Here is a 27,595-nt window from a genome sequence, read left to right on the forward strand (position 1 = left end):
AACGACGCGGAGGCTTTCGACTTGGCCCGCATACACTTTTATGCGAATGCTCCTTTTATCCTACTATATGTTATGTGGCGTTGTCGAGCTGAGCTTGCAGTATAAATCCCTCGACTTGATCTTTTTGTCTCAATTTCATACGACTCTGGTATTACCCGATTGCAGCGCCCCTGTTCCCTTCCTTATTTCTTCGCCGCAATATAGTTAATACAGCCGAGAAACTATGTATATAGATATCGTGAGTCGATAACAACACAAGGGTCAGTAACTTTGAGGTTAAGGGACATGCATGAAGGAAGAACTCATACATTTTTGGCTGAGTACTCGGGCAGAATATGGGTGAGGAAATAATATTTCGCGATTATGAGCGAAGTTGTTTATTCATTTTTCGTTTCCTTATTATATACGTATTAGGTGTTTCTCTCGAGTTTTTGCTTCCTCAGTTTATTATTTCGGTCGTCGCTTGAATAATACTTAGGAAGTTTCAAAAGAAGACTTATGCACACTGACCGAAGGAACGTCTTTTGTTTATTTATCTATTGATGTAGCTGCAATTGCTTCGAAATTTTGCAATCGATTGTTTCATCAGACCGTTCGTTCGATGAGAAAGCGAATTACAATGAATCCTTGCCCATATCTACCGTCTCTACCGATTGCGTTGTATCAAGCAATTCGAATGTTATTGATTTTGAAACAAAACAAGAGACCATTACGGGATAAACATTAAATTATCACGCAACAAGTTTGTTCACCTCTTGCGACGACGGTTGTTCAGGCTAGTGGGTCAAACAGTCTGACTAAACAAAAGGACGGCAAACAGAGTTATTTTAGTTCGGTCAATATTCTTTTCAAATCTTGCGGCCTTAATTGAGTCGTTACCAAGCTTCATTTTCGATACAACTTTTGATTGTTATTCATCTCGAGAATCGTATCATTGTGCACGAAGCCAGTAAAAAGACAACAAAGATTACATATTTCAAGTTTTTTTTTGTTCGACGACAAAAAAGACGAAATAAAAATGAAAAAATAGATGCACACGAGATATAGAATCTTCTATACAAAGTAGAACGTTTATTGTTTTTTTGACGAGACAAATTGAGCTGTTATAAGAATACGTAATGAAAGATAAATGTTTTATGAATGGAATGAATAAGAAAAATTAACGGGCTATACTTATTTTTTCCATATGTTCATTTGTTCGTTATCTTCCATTCTTTTAGTTCTCATAGTTATGTTATCTTTTTTTTTTAGTTTATTTTTAATTAACACCGATCGTTATTGGGGAGCTCTACGCATATAGAATAGAGCTCTTTCCTATTTTCTAAACCGACTAATGACGAACCATCAACTACGACCTTGAAAACGTTATTTGTTTCTTTACTTTTTATTTAATTGTCGAAATTCTTTTTGTTTTGCGGTTAAATCGATTTTTTTTCTTTTTTTAATATACTTTTTCCTGTCTAATTAAGCGACACCGTATCTATCAATGGAAAGCCTGATCGAACCCTGATCTTTGTGTTTAACATAACACGATCGAACTTGATTTAGGTATATAAACCTACACTCTATGCTATAGTCAGAGTCCCAATCGACTCGAACTAACGTAGTATCGAACAGTCGAGTTACAATCGAAATTGTGGTTTTCTTCATTTGTTTGTTTTGTATTTTGCTTCTTGTTATTGATTCGTTCATTTGTTTTGTCTCTTTCGTTCTTGTACCATCTCTCGTTATTTATTATTTTCGTATATTCTTCCAGATTTTGTTTTTTTCCCCTCATTTTAATTCTCGGAAATTTATTTGTCGAAGAAATTTAGGTGCACCTGAAGTGTGATCCGATGTAGAGGTCGTTGCTTGATTTTTTGTGGGCGAGGAGGAATTCAACTCTCCATTATCGTCTTTCGTCGTCTTAATGTGAATCTTTTTTCTTTTGAAACATATTGCTGAACAATCTACAATCTCATCCATCAGAATAATCATAACAAAACGATAATAATCACCGCAATACGACAAAAATTATTGAACAAACGAATTACTTCGTTTTTTCTGTCTTTCTTATTCACACGTGAATTTCGTTTGGCGAACCATCACAACCGAGCGGACGTGTGAACTCAAATGGAATCGTAATATTGATCGATCTCGTTAATATACGATAATAACACGTGGATCGAATGACACGCAATATATATTTGTTTTCCAATTGATTTGGGGAAAGGGGAAAAATATCTTACATCTTAATAACCTGACGAACATTTGAAAGCGATAGTATCGATAACTCGATTTTTTTTTATCTGTATGCATAATCCTTTTTTATCCGATTTCACATTAATATGAATTATAAACAAGAAGAAAGGGTCCATGGTGTCGTAGAGATTTGACGGATTTGAGAGAACACTCGACCTAGATTGAAATGTGCGTCTTTCGTTGGGTGCAACGTTTCCTTGCATCAGTATAACGCGAATGGAGTTACATGTAGCATCAGCAATATAGCAACGAGCGACAAGTTATTTCAATTTACGCATGCACGGGTGGCTCAGGATGAACGCGGGTATTTTTGAGATCGGTTAATATTCATACTCAGACTCGGTCCATCACCCGTGATACGTAACGAAATAAAATAGCATCGTTGAAATTTTAATAATTTACTTTGAATTGATATTAGGCTTTCGTTTGAATCTCTCAAATTCGCTTGATTCCTCTAGCGATCCAGCCTCCTGGACTCGACTTCTTGCTTGTCAATCTAATAAGCAAAAGGCCTAAAAATCATAGGAACTCGTAGACTAATATCGAATTATTTCTATGTCACGTCGATGAAAACGTCAATAAATATTGTTGGAACTAATCTTTCGCCCTTTTTTTTTGTTTTTTTTTTGTTTTTTTTTTTTTAATTTTCGACAAAGTACGTATATACGTTCGAACCGTCATTTCTCATTGAGTTATTTGAGGCTGGACAGCGAACATTAATAACATTTAATCACGGAGTGGATTATTCGTTATTCCGTTTAAAGAATCACAATTACGTACGACAATAATAGATTTCAAAGAATGATTATTCCATTGAGTCACAAAAGCATCTGTCGGCATTATTCGCATTATCACCATCAAAATGTTCGCGGTAACGTTCGGTCGTTAGTCTTCCAGAAACGTAATGTTATGCGTATACACAACGGAAGACGTGATCAATAAGGATTCTCGATCGCTTTGTTATCATTCACACTTGAAATTCTGTGGATTTATCCGTGAAAAGATTTTTACACCTACTGACAATGAGTGAGTAAACAAAAACATGAATAAGAAAAGGGAGGGCTGAGAATCGATGCAATATAATCGGCGACAAGACGACGACGAAGACGAAATTGGAGATGAGATTAATACTTCTGTTTGAGGAGAAAAGGCCTATTTTAATTTTGGTTTTACTAGGTTTGACATCTGTGTGTTGTGTACGTGCCTGCGTGTGTATGTACGTTTGGGTGATATCTGAGACGCAGGGTCAGTTCGAGACAAGCCCGATCGAGAGATGAGCAGAAACAGATTATAGAGTTCCAATTAAACGCGAGAGTGAATATCTTTCAGGAGAGGGGAAAGTATCGGTCCTCTTGAGATTATGTCAGAATTTTGTATCTTACAAATTGAACGTTCCTCTCTCTCCCTCTCTCTCTCTCTCTCTCTGTCTCTCTTCCGCCACGATATATATATATATATATATATATATAGTATGCTTATGTAATGTATTTAAGTTGTACATATATCTTCGAGATTTATGGAATATTCCATGCGAGACAAGAACAATTCATCCATTCCAATGATGATTATGAAATAAAAGTTTTATTTTCACAATAGTTGGAATAAAAACATCTTGATGAAGAAAAATTGACAGATAAATACTTATTTAGCAATGCAACAGAACAATGGCTCGGTCGAGACACAGAATACCCCATGTACATACGAGATATATATAAACATACGAGGATGTAGATGTAGATATATGCAATCGAACATTCGCTGAGTTTACGCGAAGCGTAAACGCATCGCTATGTTTTTTAAGTTTTCTCCTCTTTCATACTTTTCATTTTGTTTCTCTTATTTTTCGTTCACCAACACAAGATCACGTTGATTTACTTTCGCGTACCAAATCGAGAAGAAGCACGGTCGTTGCCTCGGAGGTTTTTATTCATTTCTCTTTCGGCTGTTTTTCCCTCAGCCTTTCTCTCTTTTTCTCGGTTCTTCGGTCTTGTGTTACGTAAAAGAGGAAATCAATTGATGGAAATTCCCCTTGGCGAATATTACGAACGAAAGGAGGGCTCTTGGTAGTTGGCCAAACTCTTGCTTACGAAGGAAGAAGAGAAAGGGAAAGATGGAGAGGCGAATGCTACATTTTTATCCCTTCGCTCTTCTCACCAGGAAGTTTGCCAAATATTGGAAAATGACGTCGATCGAGTGGTACGAGCGCCTTATCGAGCAACTCTCCCTCCCAAAACGATACCCTCTTTTTTCCCTCCTTCTTCATCCTTCAAACGCCTCCTCCCCCTTTCCTCTCTTTCGATATAAAAATGACTTGGTTATACTTCTCCCTCATGGGATATGAACTAAAACGTATATGCACCCCGCTACGCTCGATCCCGCGGCCAATCTTTTTTCTATCGCTGCCACAACCTTTTACACTCCCGTCGTCCGTTATTATTATTATTATTATTATTATTATTATTATTATTATTATTATTATTATTATTATTATTATTATTATTATTATTTCATCATTTGTTTTCCATTTTCCCAATAACAATTCAATAATAGTTTTATTCTCCAGCAAAATATATGACTCTCGTCGTAATTTCAAACAATTTTGATCCATTGTTCTTATTGCACGAATTTGTCATCTTTGTAAATGTGCAAACACATTTCATTGATTGATTTGGAATAATCATGATTGATGCTTCCCTTGAATTGAGCAGGAACGTAGAAAATAATATATTAGTGTACAAGGGCCGAAAGCTTGACATTCTTGCACTTTGAGTCATAATCATGATGCACAGATTCAAAACTTTTGCCCGTGTAGTGTATTAATACTATATATTTCTTTGTAGCCGGTCGAAAGTACGATGGACGCATGTTTTGGTGCCTGCCCCAACATTTGCCGCGCGGGCGAAGCGAGTAGTGCTGGTTGGGGGCAGACATCAAGTACACAAGACAATTAAATATAATTATAATTGAAAGAAAAAAATTCATTTTAACTTAGAAAAATGTTATCATCTCCAAGTTATAAATAATTTGCCATTAGTCATCTTTTATATAGGTTACTTGGGATTAGTTCGTACTGTGACCCACAAACTTCTTTAGTGACTGCTTTTCTGTCTGTATCATTAATTTCCTGTATGCATCAAAGTCTCTCAACCCCTCTAGCTCGTCCATACATTTTTCAGTTGAAATCAATTTCGTTCCTCGTTTTCTTTAATTAGTTTATAAGTTGGCGGCAGTCGCAGCAATTTCACGTATTGTAGTAAACTATAAAATTTCCTTTCCTGCCGTAGCATATATGATGCTCGTATAGTTTACCAGGTAGACAAATCTTAGGCTTTCAGCTGTTAAATTGATGCCGAAGGTACGTACTTTCGACCGAGGTATAAAGAAAAATATTTTCGATCGGTGTAAATTCAAGAGAAAAGTGGAGAAAGTCCAAGAACCAGTGAATTTCAATCTTTTCGATGTTACACTCTAGCTTCCGATCCAAATTTTATTTCATTGAATTATCGAACTTAGTTCATTCGAATTTCTGTATTATCGAATCAGAAATAAAAAAACTCACAACGTCAACGATTCATATGTAGAATGAATGATAGTAGTTTCGAAAATAGTCATGAGTTTTCGTTTTTCAGTTAGTCATCGAATCGAAATATTTGTAGTAGATTATTGCTGAAGATCCGAAAAAGTCAGCACATCGAAAAGGAAAGATATTCACAGCCGCTCTGGAAAATTCTTGAAAGAAAAAAACAACGATAGAATAATTTATTCGTTGAAGCTGCTTCATGAGACGTTGAAATTCGTGCTACGTGGCTGATTGCTCAGTTAGAAGATTTCTTGAGCTCGTCGATGTTTTCTTTCCGTTCTCCGGCTTGTTATCGCGTTCTTTTTCTCCGTAAGGGTTATTCTTTTGCTGCTGTTCGGATGGTTCGTCCTTGTCGTGTTTGTTGAAAAATTCGCGGCACGAGTTTGATGCTCTTCCGTTTAAATTTATATTATTCATATTATTTTTAAGATTATTATAATTTTCATTTATTTAATTCTCCATCGAACTTTCTGCGATCGTTTTATCTTTCTTCCTCTTCAAATAAACATATTTCGTATCTCACGTACACTCTCACACAACAATTGTGTTAATTTCAAGTCCGGAAGTGAAAATTTTTCATCCGGAACAATGATTCCCGGTCTTCGGAAATTCGTAATTAGGCGTCATGTATTTTGTTGTTAGATTTTATCATTATTTTTGTTATATTTATACATCGAGATGTAACAAGAACAGAGGAACTTGGATTAAATTGCGACAAAACGGATCCACGAGATTTTTTTGTAGACTCTTTATCGTTTTTTGACGTTTTTTTTCATGCGATTTTTCATTGAATTTATGCCTACGGATGTAGAGGGTAAGTGGGACCGGAAATGATCATCAGGATTTCATAGTTACGAGTTGGATATTGACAGTCGAGGATAATTTGTTATTTAATTTGTCTTGTTTTACTCTCGTTTCTTTTTTCTTTTATTTATATTATTCAATACGTTTTTCTTGTTCATTTTAGATTATTCTCGATCACGAAGTTAGCGCCCTCTCGCCCACCGAAGAAGAGCATCCGCCAGAACGTCCAGATGCGCTTTCGTCTGTGACAAGAAAAGAGAATAAAGAAAGGAAACGAATTAGTCGAAATTTATTCCCTCTCTCTCTTTCTCTCTCTCTCTCTCTCTCTAAATTGTTATCCATTCGAATGAATAGTAAACATTGAGATAAAAATAACTAAATCTATTGATCAGTCGAAAGAGTGGAAATGAAAATAGGCAAAGTTTTTTGTTGTTCTTTTTGTCTCTGAAGGTGAATATCGCATAAATTACGTTAGCCCAGAACCTCGCACGAGTTATATTTTTATCCGAAAGACGGTTGGAGCACACGCGAATACCAACCGGACTCCGGTCTCGGTTCAATCGTTTAATCAATAATCCCCTGATCTTTGTGTTATTATACGTCACAGCGGAATACGCGATAGAGATACGTTACGTAGACTCCTTTTTCCCGTTTTAATTATAATGTCAATGCGAATCAGCATATCATAGACAGATTGCTCGATACGCTCCCGTCAATGCGAGCAATTACCGTATATCGTTCATGTTCATTTACAATTCCTATTAAGATTGATGGAAAAACCCGAGTCATTCCGTCCCACCAGCACTATATTCGTATCTTATATCGATGTATAAGCGCGTTTGACTTCCGTTCATACGTAAACCATTCGTTAACTTATAAGTTATAATCGAGGTGTACTCACAGTTTTATAGAACATGCAGGCTTGTCTATCTTCGTCCTCGGCGGTTGGACAATCGATGAAACCGTCGCATAATACGTGATCGTCGATACACCGATATCGTCCCATTCTGTCGGGAGTAGGACACGCGAATCTCTCCATTCCGTCCTCCGACGCTGGACACTCTGAAAAATTAGGCAAAACGGTCCTTCTTCATTAATTCCATTTCGGAAAAATGTCTATTTTATTGATTCGTTCGCCCGATCGACCTAAGCGATCGCTATCTAATCTATTATCAATAGAATCCATTGTTCGGATGCAAGACACTGAGTGAACGAGGATTTTTGGCGCATCTGATTATTTAATCTCACGAAAATATGGAACTTGTAGGGTAATATGAGGCAAAACGGACACAGTATCCAATTTACCCCATAAGGTTGAATTTCGGGACAAAATGAACTTTCCCGAAACTGAAATTTCATAAATTGCATAAAAATTTTTTTTCGGTTCCAAATCATGTCCTGATCATAAATCATGGTAAATTGTTGAATTCCACGATGACATCCCCAAAAAATTCAAGTTTCAGAGCAAAATAGATGCCAAACTACTTTCTCACTATCTATTCCCGTTTTTGACTTATTTTAAAAAACTACAATAGTAATCAAAGTACGAATAAGGAAAAAAGGTTTTTTATTCATTTTTTACAAAAATCGCACTCGTAGCTGACATATTCGTCTTCATAAGGTGTGTGCCCATTTTTTGCATGTTACACGGTAAATCCAATCTTCGGAGGACGACGAATATAACCCTTCGCAAAAAATGCAAGAAACGTCTTCAAAAGACGAGGACTTGGCTGTCTTGGTGAGCTTTTTTCTGTCTGCTAAACCGCTACATTTAAAAAAATTTCGATATTTCGATTTTTATGCCTCTTGAAGGCTGTGTCCGTTGTGCCCCGGAAAATTTTTTTGAAGAAATTCCGGAAACTAGGACCATGAATCAATGGTGGGACCTCCGATATAGTGGGAACACCAAATATACCCCAACACGATGGATCCAAAATTGATTTTTTGCATTCCTCAAAAACATGACAGAAATGGGATATAAGATTTGACTCATTTTTTTTTTTTCATTTATATCCAAGGAATGGAGCCTGAGTGGTCCCATTTCTTTTCCCATATTACCGAGTTGACATTCTATTCGGGAACAGTCGCTTGGAACGGCTGTATTTCGAAAAATGTCGGTTTTTTTATTTTTATGCCTCTGAGGGCCTGTGTCCGTTTTGCCCCGAAATTTTTTTTTTACGAAATTCGGGAAACAAGGGCCGGGCATCAATTTTGAGACTCAAAAATAGTTGAAAGACCATATACTCATCAATGAAATTTGCTTAAATCCTAAGTGTCCATTTTGCCCCATACTACCCTACTTCTCGCTCACGACTGTTCGATCCGTCAGGATGATTTAATAAAACCTCGATGCTCTACACCGAGGCTCAAAGCAAAGCTTTTCAAACGTTTTTTGTATTATTTTATTTATTACGTGCAACAGGTATACCGGGTCGAGAGCTTTTTTTATCTTTTTCTTCCTCTTTTTCTTTCTTCCCCTTATTCTTTCTTCTATTTTCAAGGCCAGACGGAAAAAATCCTTTCCTTTCTATTTTTAGCTAGCCGTACTATACTCCCCGTTATACAAAACCTTATTCTTCTATCCTTGACCACTTTTTTTTATTCTTCCCTCAGACTTTTTTTTTCTCGACAATTCTCACTCGGAATCCTCGAGCCAAATTCTCCTATCTCTTTTTCAAAGTTTTTTCTTTTCTCGCTGCTATAGAACGTTTGACTGGAACAAACACCTTCCTTTATAACTTTATTATAAGAACAATTTATTATATTTCATTTCATTTGAATAATTGTAAATTCAAAAATTCGAGCAGATTAGTGGTTCGCTTTTTTTCCTTTTTTTGAGAAAAAATGTCGTAAAATGGAAAAATTTCGTTTCGCAGAACTTATCATCCATTTCCCAATCGGGTTGACACTTCAATGAAAATGAAAAATATATAGAAAATTGAATGACGATAACTGCTACTATTTTGGGGTATATCCCGGACATCTTCATAGATATTTTAACAAAACAATTATTTCCAATTTTAGAATAATTTAGAGTCGTACAAAGATTAAGTTGCATAATAATTGAGAAGACAATGAGTTCAAGGCACAAATTTTGGGGCACTAGTAATTGGTCAAAAATGAGATAGTGTGGAGAATGTTCCATATTTGAGGGATCGTAAACTCGCACATCGGCAAACACAGACGTATATACACACATGCGCACGCGAGGAGCAAAAGTGACCCATGTCGCTTTCGAATCTTGGTCGTTTAATCAGGGAAAAGCTTGTCCTACATGTCTATAAGCGTTGTTTGAGCATCGAAATGTCAAATCAATTACGTGAGCGGTTTCCTCCATTGGCATTTGTACTTGTACTTACATACACACATGCGCGCGCGTGCGCTAAAAATTGTCGTATATTATATAATATAGATAGATGTGCGGCATGTACAATAAATTGAAAATCGCACCTGACGAGTTTCGCGAAATTTTAAAACTGTTTCAATCAAATATCAAGCCGAATAACTTCCCAGTTCTCATTTCCCATGGCAATAAAATTGGCAAAATATCAATACTGGCACGAAACCTTACGTGCTTTCCGCTAGTGAGCAAAACTTTTTCCAATGAAAACACAGCGCCCTCTGGATCTAATAAAGTAAAACGTTGATGACGAACCTTTTCGGTTTTCTTGTGCAATTATAGTAATTCATAAATGCGTATCGATGAAATAATACAGCGATTCCGTTCGTACAATCTCCACGCGAATAAAACTTGTTCCTTTTGTCTTATCTTGTAAACGATGGCGCTATAGTATATCGAATATCAAGTGGCAAAGCTGATCAGCTTAAAGTCCAAGTATTCGCTCTGTGCACGTGGGCGGAGCACAAAATCTAATACTACTGCACTAATAGTATTAGTGTATTCATGCATACTGCCAGCGCCACCGTAAAGGGGACTCCGGCGTTTTTGGGGGAATACGTATACACAACACACGCTCACTTTCAAAGTAGTATGTGTACGCGCATGGAGCGATCGAATACCGCTGGCTCATCGCGTGCACGAGTCTCTCCTTTTCCGCATCTCGTAATCCACTCGCATACAGCCATTTAATATTCACAAATCTATTTTTCAATGAGTACCAAAAAACCACCATCGGAAATAAGCAAAAAAGATCCAAATATACCCATCATACAGCGTTAGGTAAAAAGCAATACATCCGCAAGATGCATTCAATCAGACATTGACAATTTGAAAATTTCAAAAAACGATCAACTTGCATACGCAACTGAGAAAAGCATCATCTCAAATTCTCGTACCGAAGTCGGTGGTTCGGACGGATATATACGAGTTGACTCGATGGTAATAATAATCATAATAATATTCAGAATGATGATAATGGTAATAATGTAAGAAACGCATACAAGGGCAAACGCATATCAACTAGGCATATACATGTGTCAATATGTAGTACACAGAAGCACGATGGCTCAAGCCCTATGAAAACCCTAAGCCTTACCCATCCAATTACATAAATACGAATTCTTATGCCACAGATAGAGGGAGGAAGAGGTAGAAAAGGAGAGGGTGAAGAAGAAGAAGGAGAAAAAAACGATATGAACACAGACAGAATAGAATTTAGAGAAAAAGAGAGAGAGAGAGAGGGAGTAAAAAAAGAGGAAGAGAAAAGAAATAAAATGCAAGAGAGCTAAGAAAAAAATGAAAGGGGCAGGAGGAGAGAAGAGGGTGAGAAAGAGTCGGTGAAATGGTGTATACGTGCATGCGGTTGTATATCAGTGAAGAGGATAATCAGGTACTGTAACTCGATACTAAAGCGACGTTATTGCGTTATCGCGATTTTTTTTGTCCTCTTTCTTTGTCATGATCATCACAGAGACAAATGCGGATAAGTTATAATTGAAAAGGTATTCATGGAATGAAATATTCCAACGGGAGTTGAACTGTGATAAGTTTTTTGTTTCTTCAAACTGCCACGAGTTACTAACTTGTTATTTTTTTTTTTTTTAGAATAACGAGTAAAAAAATGAAAATGGTGGGGTAATTACACTGGTGGGGTAAACTCGTCGCTCTATCGTAATCGTTACATAACGTCATTAAAGTAATGAGCGCAGTTGTTCAGGATCAAAAGAGTCGTCAACTAAAAAACTGCAGTAAAAACAAAGGTAAACTTGTTTATTTTTGTAGTGGAGTTACATTGTTATTTTGTAAGATGATAAATGTTGCAAAATTTTCGATGTAGCCTTAATGGATTATTAAGGCGTTGATGTACAGAGTGAGGCTGCATTATTCAGACGGACGCATACATATCTACGTGCGTTAACGTGAATGCAGTGTGCATGCAATATGCATGAGAACCTTCGGGGATTACGAAAAAGCTCGTTAAAGGACGTTTTGTACATGAATTAATCGACGTGGACTACCGGGCGAAGTAAGAAATGTAATGCCACTGTCGGGACCGGAGATTTACGTTGCGTACACGAATATTCTCCTATCAAACGTCATGCATGTATACTGTGACGATTTTTTATTTTTCAACTAAAGAGTAAATAAGGGAGCTATCACAGACGCTTTCCCGTCCGTTTCGTTCTATGCTCCGGCCACGCAACAATTTCGCAAGGATTTCCATAGGGCATAGTTATAAAAGGAAGGAATCTTTGATTTATTCACTGATTTTGTATTTCATGTTATTTGGAAGCTTCGATTTCGAATTAAAGGAACCCCAATCGTCGTTGTCAATGTATTTTGAGCGGGGCTCATACATTTAGCCGTTTCCCGTGTGAGACGAAATGAGGGAAAGATTCAGAGAGAGAGAGAAAGGAACATTCACAACGTCGGCGTACTTCGAGCAGGGCTTGTACGCAATACACTGACATTACACCAAAACGCACACAAGTACAAGGTGGGTACAACGAAATGTTCCGAAAGTTCGAGAAACTTGAAATTTCTAACGTGGGAGAAGTGAACAACACATCGATACTAACAATAAGCAGGGAAGTTCCGTTAAAAGGGGCATCAGACCTTGTTAGAATTGGAACGTTTACCCTTCCCGTCGTCGTTCATCGCAATTTTCGCTATTCTCTGGTTAGGGGTTATTGCTAACTTCGAAAAATAAATAATTATTCCCGCGTAAATTTAGGGCCCCGTCTAACGCCCATTATAGAGAAAAATTGATGCGACGCACCTGTTACTGGACAGTTGAAAATTGGGGAAAGGAGGGGCGGTAACGTGCTGTGTAACGAGAATCGATCTCGTTAGATTTTCGTGGAGTATCGAGCGGACTGGACACTGGACGTGCGATCTCGGAAATTAGTCACACCCGCGGTAAGTCCAACCTTTCGTTGTTCATTTCGGTCGATGGACTCTTTGAATAGTTATTCCCGTGGATTAATGTTTCTTAATTAATTTCATGGTATTGTGAAATTTCGCTCCGCGATCTAATCAGTTTGAATATCGAGAAAACGTGTCACGACGGCGGCTCTGCCCCGTAGAAAGTCGGCTTTCGATCTTTGTTGCCCGCGTTCCGTGAGCTCGGGGTAGAGAAGTAAAGTCGGATAAATTTTCAGTTGCGTGGCCGACATGAAAATCTCAAATTTGGTTTAGTAATCGTTTGTTTCATGAAAAATTGAAGGAAAAGCTCGGGAATATGTGTGAGAGAATATGAGTGAGAAAGAGTGCGCGTGGTTCGGGATTGCGAACGCGTGTGACGGGTAATAGCTCGGCTGAGTAGCCGAATATCGGGGGCTCAGTAATTTTATTCATCCCGTAATTATTTGTTATAGAATTTCATCTTTAACGAATTTCTGACCACGAGTAGAACCGTGACAGAAAATACGGGCCCGTGATAGATTATAGTGAGTGTAGGCTCCCGATCGAATGTGTGTCAAGATTGTACCGTGAGTTCGCAACTTTTTCTCCCGTCTTTAAGATTTAATTATTGTAATTTTGAAAAGTGATTGTTAAATAATAATTGAAATATTTTTTTTTTACTAATTTTTTTCCACTCGTATACCTTCTCGGTTTTTACGTTCTCCCCCCATTCCACATTTTTTCCCCGCCCATTGCGACGGCGGCCATTTTCGGCCAATCTAGTCCCTACCGCGGCTGCAGCCGACTTACTCCCCACTGTATCGCATTTGCTGAGGGCGAAGGGAAACTGCAGAAAACCTTGCCGATACAGCCGGTACTTGGTTGATCCCCTCGGGTGGCAGTGCGAGTACGCTCAAGCGCCCCCCACCAGAGGTGCTCAAACATGCACCTCCTCTACTGTGGTACATTGCGCCAGCCAGTACACGGCTAGAGAGCCATCACCGCACTATGAGAACCGTCCACGGGAGGCCCGCGAAGCCGTACACCAATCGCACATGCATCACAGGGCCCCCGAAGCCGTACGCCAATCGCACATGCATCACAGAGAGGTGTTGGCCGTGGATTTATCAAGGTGGAGCCGAACCACCCGGGATCACAGCAGAAAACACTTGAAAATATTTTTCAATTTTCACTGGTGTCTTGGCCGGGATTCGAACCCGGGACCCGCGGATTGCAGGCCCGAGTCCTTGTTCATCGGACCAACCGCTCTCCCCCATAATAATTGAAATACCATCTGTTTAATTTTTGTTTTGCCAGTTATTATCATACTGTGTCACTCTGGTTACTGGCGCCCACGAGAATAAGACCTTTTCTAGAAAATATAAAACAGTATGAGCGGAAAAATTTGATTTTGTGACACTGTCGGGAAAATTTTGGTCACAATACATAGAGATGTAAATATGTGATTTTAAACAATTGCGGCAGGAAGAATTTACGCACGAAATATTCTCTCGTGCTAAAGATCATGTGATATTGACGATTAAGATTTATTTATGCGCTCTATAGACATATTTGTTTCTTAGTATCATTCCATTGTATCTCGCGATTCGTTCAAATTGAATATGCGAAAAATAATTTCAACGAAAGATTCTATTGAGATAAGTCTCGAGTCGTTTTTTTTCACGGTCTACGATTCGTGGAATATCGATGGATCGGTTATAATTTCGGAAAAAGTCTGAGGGAAACACGCTCCGCTCTCCCGTGGACATACCTACTTTCTCGTCTATAAGATCTAATCAGCTTCTAAAATTGGTCAATACTTCACGATTCATATCTCGGGCATTCCACATTCGAGAGGGTAATAGCCCAAGACTTTTTACTCACATCAGTCAGAATTTTGTCTTCTCTCTTTCCTCATCAGTTTCGGAGCTAACAATCGGGACAACCTGCATACGTGGAGATGCTACAGGTAGGCGCACTTTAGTATGATCGATACCATCTATATTAAGAACTCTATTCAATGTATTGAGTCGGGCATTGACTGACGTAACCGATTGATGGTATTGGTGGTGTTACCAACAACCCCTGTTGCGTGTGCTTGCTCATTTATGCATCTATATACATATCTTTTCACTTCTCTCGCTTTCTCGTCCTCCCGTCTCGTCTCGTGCATAAATAAGTAGGTTTGTATACGTATTTACCGTATTGTCAGTGAAATAAAAACAGCAAACGATTAGCCAGCATTATGAATATTGAACGAGTGTCTGGAATGAATTACGAATGTCCATTACCTCACGTTTGTCCCTCACAACCGCACGAGAGTGGCAATATGGGACGTTTAAAAAATGTATTGACTACAGAATGTTAAGTGCTCGCATGTATTATCCCTGTTAAACGAAAAAATAAAAAGCATCAATTGGATGGTTGTTAATAATTTAAAGATTATTCAATAATCGATCGTAGACTACAGGAGATATTTTATGCAAATTGAGAAGACTGAGAGCATTTTGTATAAATCTACGGAGGGATCCGTTCCATTTTAATTTCGTATTTTAATCAAAGATTGAGCATCTGGATAACTTTCTTCCACTGAAGAAGAAGGAGTTTTCAAGTTTCATTCGATCGCCAAGTTCCTCCATCAATGGGAATAATTTATTTGTACGACGATGCAAGAATTGAATTTTCGAGTTATCACGAATTCAATCTACCACCTTCCCTCGCGCCTTTATCTCCTCTTCCCATAAAGGCGGTGAATGAAAGATATTCTGAAATGCTTTAAGAAACGTCGAACGCTCGGTGTTCAAACGGAAAATTCTCATTTTTTGAATCTTGGCGGCGCTGGTTATTTCGAACTTTCTTTCGATCACTCGAAATTTGCGATGTAAACAATGGTGAGGATTTTTTTATCAATGAAAATCAAGTTTCTACGCAATAATTGAACAATCGTTCGAGTCCAATGCGAATCAGAAGCTAAATGAGGAAAGAAAAATCTCATGAGTCATCAATGTAAAAAGCTTAGCGCAATAAAAAGTGGTCTTATTTAAAGTAAGCGTAATACGTGTATTATTGTTGCCGATTCGAAGCTACGACGTGTTGCATTCTCTGCTCTTATGTCCAATAAAAAAGAATAGAGGAAGAACGAAGAGGCTTGAGTTTCGTCCGACGAGTGTATTTCATGAATCTGCCTCATATCTCTGTGGAATTTGAAGACTGCAGATATACTTTAGCCTTCTTTTCAATTCAAGGCAATAGAACAAATCTCGCAATGGAATCTCTTCTTTACACTCGAGTAACGTCGTACGGATACGGATTCGCACGAAGTTACACAGATCGATCGGGAACCGCGAGCTCAGGAGAGTGAGAGGGACGGAGGGGGGAGGGAGAGAAACAAGAGTTTCAAACTTTCGCTTTCACATGAAATGACGAAAATAGAACTCGGAGAGAAGTACTCAGGAAAAGGGAGATCGAGAGCAAGGGAAAGAGAAAAAAGCGAAGAGAAGGGGAGGAAGAGAATTAGAAATTTTTAACCAACATACTTTTCGCATACTCGTGATTTTTACTTCCGTAACTAATAAAAGAAACTGTGATAAAAGAAAATACTACAACCACGTGCACAAATGAGAACGAGAAGAATAACAATAATTTTTCAAAATAAATCGAGGGCTCGAATAATTTGGAACTGAGAATGGTATGGAGAATTAAAAGGGAGAGAAAAATATAAAGGATTATTCGAATTGACATGAAACTTGGACAAGACGGAATGTTTCAATTTGGGCTAATTGTATCGTGAAACAAGCTTTCAATGAATTATAATCTGTTCATATATTGAGACGAAACACTCATAAGGTGACCCGAACTCGCCACAACTCGCGCAACATCGCGAAAATCCGTCTCAATCGCGAACAACAATGATGACCGCACGCGTTTTGTTAATGCGTCATCTTGCGGGCGGCCATTTTGAGCAACGATACAAAGGGCCGAAACAAGCCGTGGGGGACCACCATATCCCAAAAATTGAAACTATATATAATTCAGTTTTTATTTTAATTATTCTAATCATCTCGACATCCATTATCAACATAATTAGGTTTATGATTTGTAAAATGACGAGGAGCCGAAGGGAAATCATCCCGAGCCTGATTTTTTGAGCCTGACCATTTCAGTAAATTGAGAAAATAAAAAATGCACTCTACGACGTATGCGCAGAGAGAATGTTCTAGAAATAAATTGATGAACACGAGCACGCCCATTTGGCATACTTTTCCATTTTGATTATTCACTGATAACATGCATTACCTGGAGAGCATAAGTAGGATTTTCGCGCATCTTTTTTCTGTACTCTAGAAAACAGAAACGCGGCACGCTAATGAAAATTTGAGAATGCAGCCACTGAACCAATTAGACTTAAGGAAACCAGAAAAGATGCGCAGAAATGGGTTTAAGTTTATTTTCCGATACTCGGAACTCAAACGCCAAAAATCGCGCAAAAGCGGGAAGTGCGACAGCTCTGGTTGATAGTTAATTCTTCATCATTTCCCTCATTTCCCTGACTCTGAGCAAATATAAAACCGAGTATAAAACTGACCCGGCAACGTTCTCTCATCCCGTAGCCCTGAGTCCACTTTTTCGACTTTTGATCTATTGTTATGCGGGGTATCGGAGCCATTCGGCGGCGATTTTGATCCCATAGTCTGGGGTTTGCATCTTAACCTGCGTGATGGGATATCGGCAACATATCCGGCGACGTTTAGAGCCCATAACTTGACTCACGCTCTCATATTATATATTGTATATATTTTTTCTATTTATGCTTGTTAGAAGCAGGGAAGATTTTGTACATTATTTATTTCCACTTTTGAATTATAAAAATATTCTTTGAATTTTCATTTTGAAATGAGCGAGGAAAATCGCGCAATTAAGATCGGATTTTATTTGAAACCGCGAGTAAAATACAAATTCCGACTATTGGTGAACGCGAATGCTAAACAAATAAAGATAAAATTCGATAAATGAAAAACAAATGGTCGTATACAAGAAACGTTTAATTTTAATAAATTTGTCTTATTAATTTTCTGAAAGCAAATTCCGCGTTTTCACGTTTCTTACTACGTATTTGCTTTTGTAACTCGATAAAGAAATTCGAACCGACGCGTAACAACGTTCAAGTCGACATGATTGAAGCGTTTCGGATCGTGACAATATTTATAGAAAAATATATATGTGATCGTAGATTGGGACTATATTTTTAACTGATTTATCTATCGACGTATATAAAAACATGTTGAGGAAACTATTAAAAGTAACGGGAGTGATAAGAAACGCCCCATTCACGAATCTATTAATTAAAGGCGGCCGTTGAGGATGACGACGACACGGAAATGTTTCATAGTAGTTATGCAAGTGGAGGTGCGAATAGGTGTAAGTGTAAGTGGAGGTTCAAGTACACAATGGAAAGATCGAGAGAAATAGAGAGAGGGAGAGAGCCAGTAAAACCCGACCAACACCAACTCTCTCTCTCTCTCTCTCTCTCTCTCTCTCTCTCTCTCTCTCTCTCTCTCTCTCTCTCTCTCTCTCTCTCTCTCTGGTCTGATCGAAATCACGGTTAGCCTATTATTAGAACAAACGTGACCTGTCGTCGCGCTACAGGTACTTGGGGTGGTTCTCAACTGTTTCTACCTTCCCTTTTTAAAACCAGCCCACAATTTGCTCTTCCGATCTTTCGACCGCTTTTTTCTCTCTTTCCGTTTCTCTTCCACTTATTTTTAACAACATTGAAGCGAACTACTTGTGTACAAAGGTAAAGTAAAAAAGTCGCGAATTTCAGAGATACCGTGCAGCAGAATTAGATCACCGTCTTTATTTCTACACGTGGCGTAAACCTTTTCTGTCTTCCAAAAAGGAAAATCAGGATCACCCTATTGTTTCTCCACCATTATTTTCGGTATTACGGTTTCCATCGATTTTATAGTTTTTTTTCTTTTTACAGTATCCATAAAGTCAATAATATAAATATTTGCTATGTGCGAAGTCATGATGGGGGAGTTAAATCGACACTAGCCTACGCAGTGGTTCATTTCAGCGTTAAAGGACGCTGTTTTAGGCAGCCCATATATTGCGCAATATATCGATGACTGCACAATACTATTTAACGGGTAGGGGTATTATAGAAACCAATTGAAACATTGTGGAATGATTGAACAAAAGTTGAGTGAGCTTAAATTTATTGTGCACCATGCACCATACAAACCTATCGTGCAATATTATTAAACGTGTATGGGTCGTCTTAGTCCACGTATTGCATTCATTGGCACTACAGTCGCGCCCTAGCGGTGCGAAGTCATGATGGGGGGAGCAAATCAACACTAGCGTACGCAGTGGTCAATTTCGGCGTTGAAGGACGCCGTTGTAGTTCATTTACTTGGCGCTGTAGTCGCCCCCATAGCGAATAAAATAATAAAAATCACATGCAAACAGATGAATGGCATAGTCAACTATAAAACTCCAATGTGACATCGCAGGATCACATACTGTAGAGAGGAACGAGCATTGAGCGAATCTAATTCATTTACTGATGAAAAAAAAAACTCTTTCCTCACTGGAATGCCCAGTTGACGCATCCATATTATATATGCGAGAATGAATACATTTATGTTTGCTTTTCTCAACGGTAGGCCGGAAGATCAATGCATACGAAAACGGGGCATCGCCACTGTCATTGTATATTTATATCGTGATATACTGGCCGAAGATTTTTCGAATTATACTATAAAAGAAATATACTACGTTCGTAATATTCGTCATCTTGCTAGTCTCAATGATAATGATTATCCGAAGAAACTGATGGAAAGATTGAGAGAACTGGAAAGATAGTTGAGATGAAGTCGATAGAGAGAAGAAAGAGAGGAGAATTCGATGAGCAAAAATGAGCAAGGATCGTTACCGGAGAATTGATGTGTGAAAAACGTTAAACCAGATTGAAAGCTTTGTGTCGTTGTAGAATATCGAAGTAGAAAATTCCTAGATGGAAATTATGGTACATGCGCGTGTTAAGTGAAAGGTCGGAAGACAATTGTGGCTTAACCCACTCATTTTTAATTACCTCAACCGCATTCAAATTGATTCTATCCGATTTACAAAGCGAACAGAAATTTTTTAGCTAATGTGTGTGTTGGAGAGGGAGAAAGAGAGAGAGAAAGGTTGATCCGTAACTTATAAGAACAGGCGGAGGACGAGGTTAAATGAAAGAGAGCTATCCAACGCTTTGCGTTCTGAAACATCCTCGTTGAAAACAAGAACCAGATAGAGGAGAGCGTTCGAGCGGGTTTCGGAACAATCAACCTGGTTCATAATGAAATTTGTCCGGAGTGGCGCCAACGAGAAACTCGTTATACAAGCTCTTCATGCAAACAGCCCTCCTCTCCCGTCCTTCTCCTATACTCGTCTTTTCCCTTAACGAAAGTGGGCCTCACAAAATCGAAGCTGCTGCTCTCCCTTTCTCTGCTTCTCCCACTTCAGTTACGTTGTGTACGGGATTCTCTCGATGGTCCCTGCACTTCCGGACTTGTTCCGCAGACACGCAAACACACACGCGTTGGTCATTTTTAAAAAATCGAAAAATCTCAAGGAACTCTGTATGAATCCTCTTAGTCGATGGGGAAGTTTTTTTGAAAGAGTCATCTACTTTTAAGAATATTTGGTACAGGCTTACAATGTTGCCATGCTAAACCATGCTAAAAACAAAAAATTTTAAAATGATCAGAATTTTATAAAATTTGGTGAACATATATTCTTTAGTGCCAAATTTGACAATATAAATTTTTTAAGATTTTTCTTCTGTACAGTTATCGAGTAATTGATCACTAAAGTTCACGTGGATAAGCATAGCGTTTATACATTCCGGGCATAAGAAATCTGCTTTAATGCGTAATTACTCGATAACTAAGCAGAAGAAAATTTTGAAAAAAATTGTGTTTTCGCACTTGATGTTGAAGAACATTATCACCAAATTTGATCAATTTCTAATTATTTAGACTTTTGTACCATACATCGTTAACGAACAATAGTATATTGCGCACATACAGCAGAAACACGCGGTTTGAGGTAGTCTAATTTCACTCCCGCGGTTATACTATTTTTCACCACACAATTCGTAACTTTCGGCTCATGCGGAATAGAAAATAAGTTCCCCAAGAAAGAAATTCGAAATTCTCTATGATTTCTCGAGCACTCGATAATTTTTTCAATACTTCGAGAAGCAAAGTAGAAGTACAATTAGTATGGAATAGAACAGTTGTATAGCTACGGAAATCAAAAGAAACGACGGTAATAGAGTATCTACAGTAATCTACACAAGTACAGTGCAATGAGGTAACAGGTGACTCATGTTTTTTTTTTAGACATTTCTCGTTTGTTCGAGAAGGTTCTATATTCTATGACGTGTTTCGGGAAACCTAAGGACCCATAAATTATGGAATTACTATAAAATGGCAAGATCCTTTTCGCTGACGGAATATCAATTATCGTAATGAATAAAACAAAAAGAGCGAAACAATAGTCGATCGTGAATCGACAATTTTCATCGTCGACTAGATTCTGTTAAGTAAATTTCGTATTTGATTAGGAGGTTCGATAAAAAAAAAAAGTCGGTCGAAACGAAAATTGAGAAACAGGGCGTGATTGTAGAATTTGCATTCGAAAATTCGTTGGGTTCAATCAGAGAGGAGAGTGAAAATGTGCTCCAATCCGAAATGTTGGATAGCGCATCTCATGTGGCATTCATGGCACATATACAAAACCCGTTCCAGCATAAATTTTAATTATTGATCCGGGGCGAGCACGCCCGCCACATCTGGTGCGACGCGACATTTAATCTCGCACACAAATCGCTACCCTGCTTCCTCCGTATTGTAACGTCAATGCAGGTAACAAGAGAAAACGAACATTGCTTCCAGAGCGCACAGCCAAAGAATTACGTTTTTGTTCGCGCCTGACACCTCTTAATCGTATGATTTTCCCGCAAATCGTTGTAATTGGGTGCATGGAGCTAGGCTTCGCGGGAAGAAGTAAAATAACTGTAGAACGAGCGTCCTGTCGATTAACTCCGACTGTCGATGGTTTGACAAAATAGTAGAGTGATATGGGACAAAACGGACACAGTGTCCATTTTGCCCTATAAAGTTGAATTCCGAGGCAAAACGGACTTTCCCGAAACTGAAATTTCGTAAAATGCATAAAATTTTTTATATCATGCGGTACGTAAATGGACGCTTTTGCATACGCTTCGCGTACACAAAACCCCCATTTCCGCACCTCGTAATATAAAATTTCGTATAACACGCGTACGAAAAACTTTTTCGTCCTATATAGTGTTATAATGTACGATTTTTCGGTTCCAAATCATGTCCTGGCCATAAATCATGGTAAATTGTTAAATTCCACGGTGACATCCCCAAAAAATACAAATTTCAGAGCAAAATAGATTCTAAACTACTTTCTCACTATCTATTCGCTTTTTTAACTTATTTTTAAAAATCACAATAGTAATCCAAGTACAAATAAGGAAAAAAGGTTTTTTATTCATTTTTTACAAAAATCGCACTCGTAGCTGACATCTTCGTCTTTATAAGGTGTGTGCCCATTTTTTGCATGTTACACGGTAAATCCAATCTTCGGAGGACGACGAATATAACCCTTCGCAAAAAATGCAAGAAACGTCTTCAAAAGACGAGGACTTGGCTGTCTTGATGAGCTTTTTTCTGTCTGCTAAACTGCTAAATTTCAAAAAATTTCGATATTTCGATTTTTATGTCTCTTGGAGGCTGTGTCCGTTGTGCCCCGGAAAATTTTTTTGAAGAAATTCCGGATACTAGGACCATGAATCAATGGTGGGACCTCCGATATAGTGGGAACACCAAATATACCCCAACATAATGGACCCAAAATTGATTTTTTGCATTCCTCAAAAACATGACAGAAATGGGATATAAGATTTGACTCATTTTTTTTTTCATTTAGATCCAAGGAATGGAGCCTGAGTGGTCCCATTTCTTTTCCCATATTACCGAGTTAACATTCTATTCGGGAATAGTCGCTTGGAACGGCTGTATTTCGAAAAATGTCGGTTTTTCGATTTTTATGCCTCTGTGGGGCTGTGTCCGTTTGGCCCCGAATTTTTTTTTTTACGAAATTCGGGAAACAAGGACCGGGCATGAATTTTGGGACTCAAAAATAGTTGAAAAACCATAGCTCATCAACGAAACTTGCTTAAATCCTTAAGTGTACATTTTGCCCCATACTACCCCCTATATTACACTACAAGGGCAGAAAGTTTGAAATTCTTGCACTTTCTTAAATCTTCTTGTTCAGGGTTTTCAGACGTCTGCCCGTATGGTGTACACTATTTTTCTTTACAGCCGGTCGAAAGTACGTTTCTTCCGAAATATGCATCTATCAATAGAAGATGTTTTGATGCCTGCCCCGATATTTGCGGCTGGTCGGGGGTAGGCATCAATATAAAAAAAAGCAAATATAATTAGAGTTAAAAAATAACAATAATGAGTTCAAACTTATGCTATTTTTTTATTTCAGGTTATAAATAACGGAACAACTATACATAATCGAATGATACGATTATTATAGTTAAAACAAGGCTGTGTCTATAGTTGTCTGAAAACCGTATGAATAAGGTTTAAAACAGCGCTAAACTGCTACAAGTCCGGATGGTCCGGACTACGGATTACGAAAGTACACACGATAAAAATTCTCAGCAGCAATATATAATCCAGACGAATAATGTGTCACTGCATTTTTTTTAAATTTATTCAATGCATTTTTATTTACCGCTACAGTTAATAATTTCTCTATGAATATTCCCCGTTATACTTGATAATTTATATGAATATTTGCTTTCCTATGCACCTGAAAATAGATGATTGTTCCGGCCCAATATATTCATTTCATCAATCCGATTACATTATTTTTTGCCGTCGCATCGATTTCATCCGGAAGAATAAACGCATGTTATTCCTCTGGAATTATAGCAGTTTAGCACTGTTTTGATAACGTAACCTTATTCGTACGCTTTCCAGACCACTAGACACAGCCTTTTTCAAAAACTGTGTATGCAATATCGATTTGAACGTCAAACATCAAAAAAATTACGTCAATAAAATCATGTCATACCTTTCGGAATGCATAAAATAGTATATTACACACCTAGGGAGGGAAAGTAGACTAAAGGCTCGGGTGACAATTCTGCCCGCGGTTTGAGGTGGTCTAATTTAACTCCCGTGGAGTGTATACTATTTTTCACCACACATGTACTGAAAATTCAACCTTCCGATTTCGGAAAGTTGAACTTTCGGCGCAAGTATGGTGAAAAAATAGTATACACCACACGGGCAGAAAGTTTGATAGCCCAGAACTGCGCTCCAAATGCCCTCGGCTTCGCCTCGGGCATTGTGACGCGCAGTGCAGAAATATCAAACTTTTTGCCCTTGTAGTATAATCAAGAGATTCGGTAGAGTCTCGGGACAAGTACATTGACAGCCCTGTCGTCTGCTGGCCCGAGCTCGTCGAGACTATATTATCTCTGATATGCTATTTCCGAAGCGTGTTTTTCAATTCGTCTAAATGTTTTCCTCCCCGTTTATCTGCGTCGTCCAACAATCGTTATGCATCCTCATATTCCTCATTAGCTATACAATTGTTTATTTAAACGATCACAGCATCATTTTTCTTGACTTATTTACATTTTCCATCATTACTTTACTAGTTTTGGCGTCCATGTTTTTTCCGTCTCATTTCCTCCTATTTTATCTAGGATTAATGACGTCCCGATGGTCATTCGATATCTCGTCGTTAAATATAAAAAGCGTTCCGTGCATTCTCTTCCATCTCATCGACATTTGATTGATACGAAAGGTAATCAAAAAGTTTTTTTTTCCACGAAAACATATTTTTGATATGAGATGATTTCAGGCGAAAATGATGAAAGATCGAGAATACTCTTCCCATTTCGATTATGTGTTCGTGAACATTGTGCATTCGTGAATAACGAACGAGCGATCACTCGGTGAAATAACATTTGATAAAATAATATTGAGATATTGCGATAAAACTTCTTGTTCAATCTGCTTTCCGCAAACCTATTAAAATATTCAATTCCATCAATGAATATTAATAACAGGGAATATTTTGGAAAATGTTGCGGGCTCGTTGGGCACGGAGGATGCGTATCATTATTCGCCTATATTGAATGATCTTGCTCCCTGGCCAGTAATGACGGAGAGTCGTAATGTGTCTCAAATTGACTTTAATTCATTCGTTTTTGTTATATTTTTTAAGCACCATAAAACAAGGTTGAATTTATTAGAGCTCACAAACCAGATCGTTGATTCTTTCATAATTGATAACGATGCCAAGCAAAGGTACATTTTACTATGAAGTCGGAAAAACAACGCTGGGGATCGTGACATTTTTATTTCCAAGGTAGAGCTCGGAAAATGATAATCGTTGTTATTGGGTAATTCGAGCTCGGGGGCATTAACGAAGCGTATCGATCAACGCGCGACACGGTATCTCATATACAGCTTGCGGGGAGCTCTGGTTATATTTAAATTTTATCGCGAACACAAGCTAGAAATTCTATCCTCTCGATCAGGACTCGCATCCAACAATAAAATAGTTATATGTTTGGCCTGCCTCTTCAAAATTCTCATTATGCTATTCGGTACTCGCTGACCGTACATTTTTCCAAAGTTATTCGGCCGTCAGCCGATTATCGGCATTATGCGTTGTTCCACTGTTGCGCCATTTATTTCCTCGATTAGTGTATTTTTGGCTAGCTCAACTGCAACTATAAATAAAGTAATCTTCAAAAAAGATAGCCGTAATAAAATTGCTGGAAAAGGTGATGATTTATTTGTTGAATAAAGCGATCAAAATATTATGTTGGAACCACAAAACATCGTTTTTAACGGGTTATGTACAAGGCTAAAAAAAGTCGTTTTTTCACGATGTTTTTCTGGGAAAGAGTTTCGTTTGGGTAAACGGAAAATTATTAGACAGTGTAGAGGCATTCTTTAGCTTCAAATTGGGATTTTTCATTTGGCGAAATATTCATTTATATTGTTCCCGTAGAAGATCTCCTGAAGGCCCTCGAAAAAAAGACATCCGGCGATGAGCACGATAACTTAGGTTTCAATTATCTGAAACGAAAAAATCAAAAAGATTCTTTTAGGGAATAGATGAATGCAGGTAATGACCGAATGTCCGATTAGTTGAAATTTTCATTTTCGAGAGAATGGTGGCTTCGGAAAGTGGAGACTTTGATTTTTTACTTTTTTTCATTTTTAATCGTTACAAAAATATAGAAATAATTATCGGAAGTCTTATTCCTTCGATCATTACCTGAAAAATATATCTAAGAAGATTGTGTCCAAGTTTTAGAGCGATCGGTTCAGTCGTTTTCCAGAAAACGTGCTCATACTGGACTTTAAAAACACCGTTTTGAGAAAAACGTGTTTGAAGTTTCAACATTGGTTCACACACCTTTGAAAGCTTTTTCTGTCAACTTACATGGAGTCGTCTGATCCAGGGCCATGTAATGAATCTTTCTCGTCATCAGTAGTGTCCAAAATCCCCAATTGTTGACGTCTGCGAGCTATTCTTCTCTCGCGCGTGCTCTCGTGCGCTCTCAGCTTGGGCATTCTGATGCGCTTCGCATCCTCTTTTTCGACGTAAACATGAGCATTGAGCCCAATTGACAATCCCAATGCTAAGATTTACTCCCAAGGACACGATAGACCCTCGATATTATTGTTTTTTTTTTCGAACATAACGAAATGGGTCAACTCAGGTATCACACGCCAAAACAACAGCTGTTACTAACCTCTCTCGAGCGTTCACTTTGTTGTCACACTTCGGGCGTTCTTACAAATATGCGTGTATTTCCAAGAATATTTGCTGGATCAATGTAAAATTTTGAGGGAGTATTTCCATATATTTCCATATAAAAAAAAATCGATTTTTTGAAACATTTTTTATGTACCTGTATTTTCAAAAATATTTGCCGAATCGATTTGAAATTTTCTGGGAGTGTTGGTTTTTCTGGGAATAACTGTTGGTACATTCCGAAAATGCAATGAAATAAAATCGATTTTTTGAAATCTCTAACTGTATTTAGCCCTTTAACACACTCCAAAGCTCCGTTCTGCTGTGAGAGTGTGTTGAAATGATTGAAGAGCCCCAAATTTCTTCATTAATCGAGCGATATTCTGTTCGCCGTTTTCAATGAAAATATTGACCTTTCGAACAAAAGTGTTTTTAGTATAGGAAAAAAAACTAATTTATGAATCGAGTGATCCGAGATACGCGTTCCCCTTAACTAAATGTATTGCGTGAGAAAATGTTGTGTTTAAGTTCCTTAAACAATTTAAATCCACCCTCAGTGGAAGTTGTGCCGAGGTTACCGAGGTATGCTCGAATTTATGGTTGAGTGAGTAGAGCACGAAGCGTGGTGCAAGGGGTTGTTCGTCATTGCGAGGGTCGTCTTTATACAGTTCACTTCATACGTAAGAGCATTACGCGAGCTTTTTTCTTCTCTCTTTTTTCCTTCTTTTTCTTTTTCACGTCAATCATTCGTGCACGCAGAAAATTTGTCTTTT

The 27,595-nt window shown here is 38.1% G+C and overlaps 1 protein-coding gene and 1 long non-coding RNA gene across 6 annotated transcripts in view; one reads left to right on the forward strand and one right to left on the reverse strand.

Annotated features, from left to right (window-relative positions):
- Positions 1-361: 361 nt before the first annotated feature.
- jeb (jelly belly) overlaps positions 362-27,595 on the reverse strand; it is a 64,327-nt gene continuing 37,093 nt past the window's right edge. For all 3 annotated transcript variants that reach the window (XM_043424255.1, XM_043424256.1, XM_043424254.1), the window contains exons 3-4: positions 7,527-7,687; positions 362-6,867 (exon numbers count right to left, since the gene is read on the reverse strand). In XM_043424255.1, coding sequence (XP_043280190.1) covers positions 6,808-6,867; positions 7,527-7,687 — 221 coding nt within the window. In that variant the 3' untranslated portion in view covers positions 362-6,807. The remainder of the gene's footprint in view (positions 6,868-7,526; positions 7,688-27,595) is intronic.
- Positions 9,976-13,629, forward strand: LOC122413728 (uncharacterized). Of its 3 annotated transcripts, none has more exons than XR_006261609.1 (4): positions 9,976-11,415; positions 11,631-11,785; positions 11,863-12,944; positions 13,403-13,629. It is a non-coding gene; the product is annotated as an uncharacterized lncRNA (long non-coding RNA). The 3 variants fall into 3 exon arrangements; XR_006261608.1 differs by having other exon boundaries at positions 9,976-10,964; positions 11,159-11,415; positions 11,863-13,629; XR_006261607.1 differs by having other exon boundaries at positions 11,863-13,629.

Source organism: Venturia canescens, chromosome 7 (assembly GCF_019457755.1).
Source record: "Venturia canescens isolate UGA chromosome 7, ASM1945775v1, whole genome shotgun sequence".
Taxonomy (NCBI): domain Eukaryota; kingdom Metazoa; phylum Arthropoda; class Insecta; order Hymenoptera; family Ichneumonidae; genus Venturia; species Venturia canescens.